This window comes from Sapajus apella, unplaced genomic scaffold (genome assembly GCF_009761245.1).
Source record: "Sapajus apella isolate SASKATOON/1434 unplaced genomic scaffold, GSC_monkey_1.0 scaffold8, whole genome shotgun sequence".
Lineage (NCBI taxonomy): Eukaryota > Metazoa > Chordata > Mammalia > Primates > Cebidae > Sapajus > Sapajus apella.
The window spans coordinates 41,312,484-41,325,797 of record NW_022436948.1 but is presented as its reverse complement, the minus strand read 5'-3'; the positions used below and the strand labels follow the sequence as shown (position 1 = coordinate 41,325,797).

General features: G+C 33.5%; 1 protein-coding gene across 2 annotated transcripts in view; it reads right to left on the bottom strand.

Annotated features, from left to right (window-relative positions):
- Positions 1-13,314, bottom strand: part of EPHA3 (EPH receptor A3) — a 365,310-nt gene that overhangs the window by 333,960 nt on the left and 18,036 nt on the right. For both annotated transcript variants that reach the window (XM_032277200.1, XM_032277201.1), the window contains exon 2: positions 11,789-11,853. In XM_032277200.1, the coding sequence (XP_032133091.1) occupies positions 11,789-11,853 (65 nt within the window). The remainder of the gene's footprint in view (positions 1-11,788; positions 11,854-13,314) is intronic.

Sequence of the window (13,314 nt, the reverse complement as noted above, 5' to 3'; positions counted from 1 at the left end):
AAATGGCTACCTAGTACATCTGTCCAACATAAGGATACAGATTACATATGGATTCAGGGAATTTCTGGACAAGCACAGTTTACCAAATTGACTCCTATCACCCACAAGATTTAAATCCTATTGAAGACTTTTGAGTAAACCTATGAAGTGTGTGGCTATCAGTTTTCTTGAGATTCCATGGTGTGAAATATTATCCGAGTGTAGACCATCACAAATGGCTAAAATTCTTTTCAAACATGGCATTGCCTCACTCCCTTCTTGAACAGGCTACGCTGTCTCCCTGATTGCTGAATTCTTGACCTTATCACTTAGTGTTGAGAAAGGAGGTAACAGTTTACCCTCTTATAAAGATTAGCTTATTCTTAACTTAGGCCAAAAAGAATATTGACTACCATACAGAAGGGATACGTAATCACTTCTACTGTGAGAGAACCTTCTGTCCCCCAGCACACACTTTTTTGTTTGTTTGTTTTGCCTTCCTTCGTTTACTAGATAATTTTCAATTTCACTGAGTCCTCTATAAGTCCTACAAGTTACTCAGTTTTCCAAATATGACTTCTCTTTGTTTTGTGCCTTTATTATAAATATAACTAATTATAATATAATTAAACAATAAAAATGAAAAGAAAACAATGAAGATTTGATTTTAAAGAATATCCCTTCCTGGAGTCTTAACAAAATTATAAAAGTTATACTTTATGCTAAATCACCAAGATATATATACCCCGAAAACAAGGAGGCCCATTCTAAGTCCCTTTAACCTATAACAGGAACTTTTACAGTGCTCTTTCTGACTCCTGTTTGTTCTCCAGTTACACTGTCCTCCCTGATCACCTGCTTAAAATGATGTCTTTGACTGATGTGTTTTAGGGTGGCACATAAAATTAATCACAATCTGGTCCTAGTAAATTTCTAGGAACAGCTAATAGTCCTTTCTCAGACAACCTGATGTTCTAGTAACTACCTGAAAGGGCCTTCAAATTCTGTATTCTCATTTTCCTGTCACTTAATTCATTGTTTTTTAAGTCTTCAGGTTTTACTATCATCTTTTATCATGAGCAATGGATTTCAGACATACAAATACTGTATAAATATCTGTAAATATTGAAGATACTACATGCCATTCAAACTAAATTCCAAGATTACATGAGAGAAATCTGATGACTTGGAAACAAATTCGCATGACAAATTTTCGAGAATAGATTTCCCAAGTTGCCAAAGAAATACGTCTTTTCTCTTGCTGCGTGTTTATTGTAAAATCCCATATTTAAAAATACCCGTCATTATATTCATGATGAATCATGCACAGCGCTGCATTTAGAGGTTGAGATGAACTACAGCCCTGAATAAAGCAGCAGCTGAATGTCTTAGTAAGTACTGTGTGCCTCATTACACCAGATAATGATTTTCTAACACAGTGGTCCCCGAACTTGAGTAGCATCAGAATCCCATGGACAGCCTATTTAAAATACTATTGCCAGGTCCCATCCCCAGGGTTTCTAATGCAACAGGTAGTGATAGGGACCCAGAATTTTGCATTTCTAACAACTGTTGTATCCAAGTTAAAGAGTAACAATTTTGATCTGTTAGTTTATATATATGTGCGTGTGTGTATATATATATATATATATATATATATATATATATATATATATAATCAAACTGCCTTAGACACAGGATTAATAAAAATAATGTGTAAACTTAGGCATACTCAGAAAAATCCAACTGTATCAGCCCCTTTGACATTTTTCTTCTTATGTCACATGAAATGGAGATGAATGATTTTAGCAACTACCCAGGAACCTCAGATACTACATTGGTAATATTTTGATTTATATAATAATTCCTCAATAAAGTGAGCATCATATGCAGGAAAAAAATTGATGGTAATCTATAAGCTGTTAAGGATGCAGGAATACTTACAGTGGTTTATATTGTACATATCATAGCCATTAAGCACTCTCAGGTTCAATGACTATCATTTAGGACATGGGACTTACATAAAAACTATATTACCCCATAGTTTTATAGACTCAATTCAATTTCTGTTTTTAATCTTTCAAAAGAAATGAAGCACCAGAGTGTAATAAGCCTAGGGTCAAAAGCAGTAAAAATTTTAATAAAGGAGACAATATTTTAAATAAGCAAAGCTGTTGTGTGAATTATTTTTATAAATTCTTATTTTACACTTAATGGAATGACACAGTTGGAACTCCTTTACATTAAGATATGTATCTTGTTTTTACATTCTTCATACAAAAGAACACTTGGAAGTTTGAAAACATAATATTTAGTCTAAATATACTCTCTATAAAATATTAAAGAAATAGGACTGAAATGCACAAACCTATTCAGTCTGTAATACACTATTTTGCATGTTTCAACACATTTAATGTATAATGAATTGAATAGGAAAGCCATTCTTTCAAAATTATAATACCTACATTTTTGGTCACTTTTATTTTAATAGCTACACATTTTTGACCAGAAAATGTTCTCATTTGAAGTTGCACAACAAAACAGAGCTTAGTGAAAAAGTTATTTGTTTTAAAGAAAAAAATGTTATCAATATAAGAAACTACCAGAGGCAGAATTTTGTCTTTGATTTGAAATTTTTAAAGCTACTTTAAAAACAAAGAATTATTATAGCAAATATATGAAAGTTTTAAACACTCAGAATAGAAATTAAAATTATTTGACAACATCTTAGCTTTTTATTTAACTTTATAGTTAATACATTTTAGGTAATGATCATAAAGCACAAATGAATTTATGAGCGAAGCTGGAGGAAATAAAACCCATGCAATTATGTTTGAAGTCTCCTTTATTTTAAATCCTACTAAGCTTACATCAAATTAAAATAAACAAAATATAGTACATGCCATATTTTAAAATTTTTAATCCAGTCTTTCTAAATAAAACACCTTTTTTGATTAAGAGAACACAATTCACATATAGACATAATGTTAGCAACAGAAAAATCACTTCTATTTTTTTAAAGCACCAAGCTAACATTTTCTTTTTTATAAATTAAATGTTGCTAGAATACATTATAACTTAGCTGATTTCTAGCACTTGACCACATTTCCCCCCTTTTTAAGTGTGCATTTTGTTTCAAGAAGAGGTTAAAAAAATTGGTAAGATTTTTGCCACATTTTTCTAATTTAATCAGACATCTTGCCTTAAAAGGTCAGCATAGTAGGTGACAGTGACATACTTAAAATGGAGTCTAGCCAGAAAAATGTCAAGTGACCAAGAATCACATATCACATGTGTCAAAAATTTTGATTTTCCTGGATTGACTATTCAGCATATGAAGTAGAGTTTGGACTGTGATTCACAAAGGCAGAATCCCAGGTGGTTATTGCTGACATCCAGTTGTCAAAATATCCTTTCTGCATTGAAAGCCCCATTCACAAAGTGAAAGCTAGAAATCTAGTTTGTAACATTTTTAGAACTTGAACTTCCCAAACACCAATAATTCTAACGTTATAGGCAAATAACACCATACTGTAAAGTAGAAAAGTAATGACTTATTTTATAAAGTATCTTTATTATTTTAATTCCTCTCTTGACTTATTCATTTTAAACAGTTCTATGATTTGCTCAATGGGATTTATTTACAGGATTCTCACTTTTTCCCCTTGAAAACAATCAATGTAATTTGTAATATGAAGCTGCCTCTATGTAGTTTTCTTTTCAGTTAACCTTCCGTTCACAGGCCAGTTTTATTTCCTAGATACATTTAACTAAATATGTCTGCTAGCACAAAAGACAACATAATATATTTAATATTGATATATTATATATAGATTATACAATATATATGTGTTTATATATGAGAATTGTACTCAATTTTATGCCATTAAAAGAGACAATGAAATTCCTAAAAGACACTATTTCAAGTAATGTAATGTAAATCATCAAATTTTTTTCAAAAAACACACAAAAAATCAGTGTTAGGTTTCTTATTTGGGAAACCTTTTATTATTTATTTTTAGATAATTGTAATTAATGGACAATTAATATAGGAACTGCAAATGCTGAGAATCAAGGGGGGATTTCATAAAATGGGGATTGGCCTCACAGAGCTTACAGTTTCCTGGCTGAAATAAAGATCAATCAAATGATTGCATTAATGTATAATTGTAAACTGTGAACGTACTACAAAGAACACCCATAAGAGGTAGATGAGCTTGCCAGGTGTTATGTGCTAGTATAGGGGTAAGAGTCATTTAGGGTATATATCCAAAGGATTATAAATTGTTCTACTATAAGGACACATGCACATGAATGTTCACTGCAGCACCGTTTATAATAGCAAAGACCTGGAACCAACCCAAATGCCCATCAATGATAGACTGGACAGGGAAAATGTGGCACATATACACCATGGAATATTATGCAGCCATCAAAAACGATGAGTTTGGGTCCTTTGTAGGGACATGGATGAACCTGGAAACCATCATTCTCAGCAAACTGACACAAGAGCAGAAAATCAAACACCGCATGTTCTCACTCATAGACGGGTGTTGAACAATGAGAACACATGGACACAGGGATGGGAACACTACACACTGGGGTCTGTTGGGGGGAAATAGGGGCGGGACAGTGGGGGGTGGGAAGTTGGGGAGAGAGAGCATGGGGAGAAATGCCAGATATAGGTGAAGGGGAGGAAGGCAGCAAATCACACTGCCATGTGTGTACCTATGCAACAATCTTGCATGTTCTTCACGTGTAACCCAAAACCTAAAATGCAATTAAAAAAAAAAAAGATTGAGACCATCCTGGCCAACATGGTGAAACCCCGTCTCTACTAAAAATACAAAAAATTAGCTGGGCATGGTGGCACGTGCCTGTAATCCCAGCTACTCAGGAGGCTGAGGCAGGAGAATTGCTTGCACCCAGGAGGCGGAGTTTGCAGTGAGCTGAGATTGCGCCACTGCACTCCAGTCTGGCGCCTGGCGATGGAGCAAGACTCTGTCTCAAAAAAGAAAAAAAAAAAAGAAAAGAAAAAGAGTCATTTAGGAGGTGGTGAGGCAGGAGGGTAGCCTTGTAAAAAGGTCAGGAGGTCTCCATGAAGAAGTAATATTTGACTTGAAATCTGAACTATCAATATCTGAGAACATTCTAATCACTAAAATTTATGAATAAACTATATACCCAATTAATATATTTAAACTGCCTCAATGTTTAAGTTAGTTCAAAAGTAATTGCCGTTTCTGCATTGTTGAAATTTGCCGTTTGATATTGGAATACATTCTGAAATAAGTGTGAAATAATACATCATTTTAATGCATATTTTCTCACTTTGCTTTTTTTTTTTGAAATGTCTTATTATCTGCTATTTATTTTATATTTATTTTAGACTATGGAAATGATATTAGACAAAAAGCAAATTCTAGCTATTTCCTTATTGTTGTCCAAAAAGGGTTGTAAAGCAATGGAGACAGCTCACAACACAACACATTTGGCTCAGGAAATGCTAGTGAAGGTACAGTGCAGTGGTGGTTTGAGAAGTTTTGCACAGGAGACCAGAGCCTTGAAGATGAGCAGTGTAGTGGCCGGCCATTGGAAGTTGACAAATGCCAACTGAGAGCCATCGAAGCTGATCTTTTTACAACTACACAACAGGTTGCCGAAGAAAATGTTGACCATTCTGTGGTTGTCCGGCCTTTGAAGCAAATTGGAATGGTGAAAAACTCAAAAAGTGGTGCCTCATGAGCTGAGCAAAAGTAAAAACAACAAAAACAACAAACAAAACAAAACAAAACCTGTTGTTTGAACTGTCATTTCCTTATTCCACACAACAATGAACCACTTCTCGATCAGATTGTAATGTGATGAAAAGTGGATTTGATACAACTGGTGATGACCAGCTCAGTGGTTGGACCAAGAAGAGGCTCCAAAGCACTTCCCAAAGCCAAACTTGCACCAAAAAAGTCACGGTCACTGTTTGGTGGTCTGCTGCTGGTCTGATCCACTACAGCTTTCTGAATCCTGGTAAAACCACTACTTCTAAGAGGTATGCTCAACAAATCGATGAGAAGCAGTGAAAACTGCAGTGACTGAAGCTGGCATTGATCAACAGAAAGGGTCCAATTCTCATCCACAACAATGCCCAATGGCAGGTTGCACAACCCCTGCTTCAAAAGTTGAACAAACTGGGCTACAAAGGCTTGCCTCGTCCATCATATTCACCTGACCTCTCACCAACCAACTAGAACTTCTTCAAGCATCTGGAGGACCTTTTGCAGGGAAATCACTTCCACGATAGAATGATGCAGGAAATGCTTTCCAAGAAACATTGAGTCCCGAAGCACCAATTTTCATTTTACAGGAATAAACAAACTTATTTCTCACTGGTAAAAATGTGATGATTGTAATGGTTCTTATTTTGACTAGTAAAGATGTGTTTGAGTCTATTAATACTGTGTTAAAATTAATGGTCCAAAACCACAATTCCTTTTGCAGCAGGATTGTATGCAAACTTTTGTCTGCACAGATTAGATGGAATAAGAATCCAGTGGCGTCAGAGGCCATGTTTTGGGTTCTGAATTGAGAAATCGTGCCTACTTGGACTTACACAGCAGTGTCAATTTTCCTTCTCCCCAATCCAAATTGAAGATATTGAGTGTAGACTGAGATTTAGGAGACATGTAAATGAATTTAGCAAAAGAGTTTAGATTAAAATGGGAGAATCTCAAAGCTTGTCTGTCTTAGAATAAGAAATGATATTTATTTGGCTCTTTCACATGTTTTATATATATATATATATATACACACATATATGTAACGCATATATATTCTTAGATACACAGAAATATCCCATTTGTTCATGTCTCATTTTCTATAAAGTGCTGTGACAAAGGAATTACTCTAATTCCTTTTTTAGAAGTAAAGACAAATATTTTTTCAAGATTAAAAAAAAAAATTTAGAGACAGAATCTGGCTCTGTTACCCAAGCTAGAGTGCAGTGGCTCAATCACACCCCACTGCAGCCTGGAACTCCTGGGCTCAAGGGATCCTCCCTCCTCAGCCTTCTGAGTAGCTAGAACTACAAGTGAATGTCACCACTCCAGGCTAATTTTTATTTATTTATTGAGGTGGGGGGTTTTTGCTATGCTTGCCCAGGCTGATCTTGAAGCCCTGGCCTCAAGTTATTCTCCTGCCTCCATCTCCCAAAGTGCTAGGATTACAGGTGTGAGCCACCTGGTCAGTTTTTGATGAATTGGCTTACATCTGTTTACATAATAATAAGTGGTAGAGACAGAAAGGAAATGCATATCCCTCAATTCTAACCAAGGTTCTTAACCTGTTTTACTATTATTGTTGACATCTTACTAAAGCAGTAAAAAAGACAACCTGGCAAATATAAATAACATCATAATATACAATTATGCTGTAGCCATAACCTCCATTTAGAAATTAGAATATTTGACCAAAGATAAAACTTTCTATCCTATCAGGATGCCTTTCATTTGAAAGTTTGAAAAATACTAAGAGTAGCTTAAATAACAAAGAAGAGGCATTCCTTCACATAATTCAGTGGTTCAGTGATTATCGGTTGCATACTGGTTTCTCCTATGCTCACTTGGCTCTGCCTTTCTGGTCCTGAGAGAAATGCAGCTGCTGCAGACCCTGAGCCTTCAAGGAGCAAGTCCAAAGGGAGGAAATACTGAGCCTCTCGCCATCTCTCTGTCAGGAGGAAAACCTTTCCTAGAAATCACCGAAATTCTGCACCAGTCTCATTGGCTTTACCTCTCCTTGCTTCAGCCAATCTATGCCAAAATAACTATCGTGGTCACGATGAGTTCTCAGATGAATCAACATTCACCCCTTGGAGTAGCAGAGATTTTCCAGGAACACCTGGGTGGGTGAGAACTTGAACAATATCTGTGTTTCTCTCATCAGCAAGGAACATTCAAAGAACAGATATTGGGTGGCCAATCAACAAGCTCTGTATTTGCTAAAAGCATGTTTTCATTTAAGTGCATGTTCACTGCTAAAACATCAATACATATTTAAAAAAAAAACCTTAATTCCACAATTGCTAATTCCGAAACTTCTTTCTATTTTCCACAGATATATATTACTCGTTTCAGACAGTGGCTTTTCCACACTCCCTGAATGCTGCCACTCCTCACTTTCCTCTTACTGGAGTTTCTTAAATTAAGTAAGTCATGGATCATGATTCTTTGTATTGGTTAATCAGGTTATCAATACTATACTATGTGAAAAATGTGTAACTCAACCTTCCTTGGATTTCTCCTCCATTGCATTTATGTAATGATATGTAGCCTAAAAGTTTACTTGATAGATTGACACTATCAATCGACGAATCAATCAATTTAATTACAATCAACTTGAGTCTCCTGTAAGCAAAAGACTGTTTTTCTAAGTTGCAACCTAAGAGTATCTAGAAGCTTTTATATGTGTTGATGGTTCTCAAAATCAAATATTAATATTAGAACTATTGAATTATTTACCCAAATTTCTGAATAAAATTAAGCAAAAGATTCAAATCATATTATAATTCCTAGTTTTTAAGGCCAGAGAAGGTAACTGCTTCTGTTGAAATATAAATTTTAGAAATTAAATAAGTGATCCATTTCATGAAAATCATACTCAAATTTGTAAACTGAAATTATTTGGGGATGTCATGAATAGCAATTCATTTTTCAATGAAAGGCACCAAATAGAATGCCAGATAATATCAGTGTCAAATAAAACTCTTTCATTGAAAAATGAATTGCTATTCATGACATCCCCAAATAATTTCAGTTTACAAATTTGAGTATGATTTTCATGAAATGGATCACTTATTTAATTTCTAAAATTTATATTTCAACAGATTTGGAATTTAGAGTTTCTGATGAGAATATGATTGGAAGTTAGAGAAGGAGGGGACAGTCTCCCAAATCTTAGTAAGGACAGTTCCTAATTCCCTAAGCAGAGTTTCTTAACTTAGGCACAGTCATTTTAGAGCCGGTCATTCTTTATTTTAGGGGATGGCATATTGATTGTAATATATTTACAGGTACCCCTGTCTCCCCAACTAGATGTCAAAGTGCCTCCTTTCCCCAGTTGTGACAAAAGACTTCAGGCATTGCCAAACATCCCCCAGAGGCAAAATAAAAATTGCCTCTTTTCTTACTCAATCTGTTACGAACCACTACCCTAAATCAAGAATGAGCATTTGCAGTGATTATGTTATAATATTGTTATCATGATTTTTTTCCTCTTAAGTTTAGTCATATTTGATTTAACCTCCAGTCAGATGCACTGCCAGTTATTAGAGTTAATTAATTAAATAATAAACTCAAAGGCATTTCCAGTACTTGACTTTTTTTTTTTTTTAATGGAAAACCTTTCAGTAAGGGTATAACAATGGTTATAAGTATCTATTTTCTTTAAAAACAAAACAGAAAACTAATCTATCCTTTTCATTTAAAAATGAAAAAGATTAGGCAATCAAAATAACTAATTGAATCTAAAGGCACAAATATTTGTACATGCCAGGCTATTAAATCTAAAACCTAAACTTACAATATAGTATTTTCACCCAATAATTTGATCCATTTCTCAAAAAAACCCAAGGTGATCTAACATTTTCTAAATCTGCACTATATATTTCTTTATATATATTATGGTTAACATAATATGTGGGATAATATGTGTGAAATTTAAAGGAAATATACACAACATATCACCACAGAACAACACTTCACATCATTTGATCTTCTTCTTTTTCTTTCCTTTTTTTTTTTTTTTTTTTTTTTTTAGAAAGTTTCTCTTTTCTCCCTGTAAACAGTAATGATAAGCTTGAAGAGAATGACCATTTTAGGATACTTTATGCATCAGAAATAGGAAAACCACAGCTGCAAGATCAACAGAGGACAGGTCTGAGCGGAGCTCTCTAAAGCAACAGTAAACCAAAGGAGAAACTGAAAACTGTTGACTGTGGAAGCTGTAAGAGATTCCTAGGCAACAAAGAGGTAGTAAATTGAACCATAGATGGGGAATGTAAAGAAGTAATTTATCCAGAGGAACGTTTCTCAGATTTAATGTGGTAAAAAGTCAACTGTTGAGATGCACATTCTGATTCAAAATGTCTGGCGCAGGGTCTGGTAGCCTGGATTTCTAATAATCTCCCACATGTTGATGTTGCTGGTTTGTCCCTGTGCCACACTTTACCCAGCAAGGTGCTAAAATACCCCACTCTCTACCTCCAACACAGGTCTGGAAGTAAAAGTGCCAACTCCATTCCATCACATTATCTTTGAGATTAACAATGGGGGACTTCATTTCCCCTAATTCTCATATATACATAAAGATGTGTTACCATTATACCTTCTTTAAAGGAAAACATAAGCCAGACTGTTGCTGTGAAATTAAGATAATTTCTTGTTGTTTTTAAAAATAAACATTTACATATATATTAGTAAAATGTTACTATAGTTTTTGCTTTTCTTATATCCTGAAGCAGCAGGTTCCCTGGTATATTACTGAAGAAGTCATGAAACATTCAAATTTTTAAAATCAAAATTAAGGTGAGGTTTGACTTTTAGATGATTAGTTACCAATGAGTTTTCCAGCTCAATCTTGAGTTTTGATTCATTCTTTATGACAACCTGGCCTGTGCTTTTATCCTAATCATTTGATTCCTTTTACACCTCTGGGAAAACCAAATCCTGGCTGACTTCATACTCTCTCCTCTAAAGTAACTAATGAAGACTTGATTTTAGGTTTTGGCATTTTGTCAAAGTCAAGATGTGTCAGGAAGAGAAGCAGATACAAAGATGACAGATAGATGAAGTATCTCTGATGGAAAACATCCGCTCGTGAAGAAGCTGGTAGTATCATAAAAATGTGTATATTTAGTCACAAAAATCTGAAGCCTAAGCACCAATATGAAGTCGGAGTCGTTACAATCTCTTGAAAAGGAGCTTATCATAGAAGGACAGGAATACATAAATTTGTTCCTATGACAAATATTTCAAAATAGCACTTTGCATATTTCACAAGCTATACTTAGAAACAAACAAGGTATGCTTAGGAATTTATTACACAATTGTGCAGAGACAAGAGATTTATAAACATAAGATCCCCCATTTTTCTGAAAAAAATAGAAGAAAAATTTTCTCTCAGAAAAGGCTTATTATAGTCATTCAGAGCACCAGAATGCTACACACTCTTTAATTTGTATCCGGATTGATAAAATACCAAAGCTATGTAAAAAGTTTAAAACTTAAAGACAGCACCAAATTTTTCTAAATAATATTCTGAGTTTTAAACTGATCTAGGCAAATTGTAGGCATTTTAAATTAAGACAACATAGGTTTATACTGTTGACAAATAAATTCTACCTACTTGGAAGAGCAGTTACCAAGGTTGGTATTAAGGTTACGACTCTGGAGATTACCGTCTCCAAATACGCACTTTCTGCATTACCTGAAATTTAGGTAGTCTAAATAATTCACCTATTCTTATTACATCACAGAAAGTCACTCTTAGATCATTGACATGATGCCAATAATGATTAAACTATTTAATCAGTTCATTCAAGCAATTGATAAATTCAGAAGGAATACAGTCTTCAAAATTCTTAGCAGCTCCATTGGACACAAATGTCAAGCTGTGTTACTCCATACATTGAATACTCCTATAAATATAATTTGTCACCAGAAGTACAAGAGTTCCTTTAGAGAATACAATAAATTTGTCTGCTCTCTAAGAAAGGTAATGGAGAAAATCATGTTTTCTTTTGACGGTTTATTGAACTCACCCCATGCGATGGATAAGAGATCCAGCCCAGCTCCCCTTGAATTGTTTTTGAATCCAGTAGATTGACTAAAAGAAAACAAAATACACAAACACAGTTAATAAAAGTGAAATATTTATATTTGCTTCTGTTGAGTTCACATTGCCTGTTGTTTATGTGGCTCAAAAATCTTAATTTCCTTTTCATTATAAGTCTATAAATAGTATAAAAAGTAGGGAATTACAAAAGATACACCACAAGGAAAGTTAAGAGACCAAAGTTTGTGTGTCTTTTTAAACTGTTTGCATTTGTTTACAAGGATAGGTTAATGTTCAATATACGGATGATTTCTGATATAATTATTTAAAGAGGAAACAATGAAAATGCAAAATAGAAAACAACATGAATGCTAGCACATTAAAATAACTTTAAAAATATTAAATTTAATAAATTTACATATGATTCCACAATTAATTCATATCTTAAATATGTTGCCACAGTGAATCAATATACCTGTTTATTTATATCTAATATGGCACTTTCATATTGTCCCTGGCTAATACTCAACATATTATTTTGCAATGTCTTTTTTTCAAAATACTTAAGTATTCATTATTTACTTATATGTAACAAACAAAAAGCTTAACTACCAATTTGAGGAGAAATCAAAGTAAAACTATGTTTCACAATAACACTTGTGTAAAGTTTTACCTATTTAAAGCAGTTATTTTTACTCAAAGGCTTAAGTGATTTTACTCAGAATTTGTGCTAGTTCTAATGACTTTTAATCAGTATTTGTAGACAAAAAGTAAAATGTGACATGCATATGGTTGCATTTTGAATATATAATTAAAAGAAAATGAAACATTATGTATTTTTCACACAGAATATTCATTTGTAATGGGTTTGAAAATAAAATATAAAACAGCACTTCAAATACAATGAATAACAAAAGGTTCACTTTGTCTATCTGACCTATTAAATAATGGAAACTATGGTTTTACCTCATCTTTCTTCTAAATTAAAAAAAAAAGAATCCCATGATTGACTAATGGAAGATGTGAAGGAAGGTTACATAAACTAAGCATGCATTATTAACATGAACCAGACCATGAAAATCAATAGATACAATAGAAGAGAATGATTTTCAGGGGTTACATATATACACAAACCAAAACATAATGTAAATAACATACACTGTACAACATATTCTCATGTTGTCAATAAAGCGTTTCCTGATACATGAAAAGGACCATCCTTTTGAAAATCATCTGTTAGTTTTTTTTTTTTTTTTTCGCAAAGCAAACTTTAATCTTATAAAATGTTAGAAAAAACAAATTCCATATTTGATAGACAATAGGTTTCTAAATTTTCAAGCAGCACTAAAATTTTGATTACCTGGTTAGATGATAAATACATTAGGTGAGTATAAGCAAGGCTATTGATATCTATTATATAAAAGAAATACAGTTCTCAAATTTAGATTCTTTAAGTTTTGCTAGGGAAAGATAAACATAAACTTTACCTTTTATATTATAATTTCTTAATAA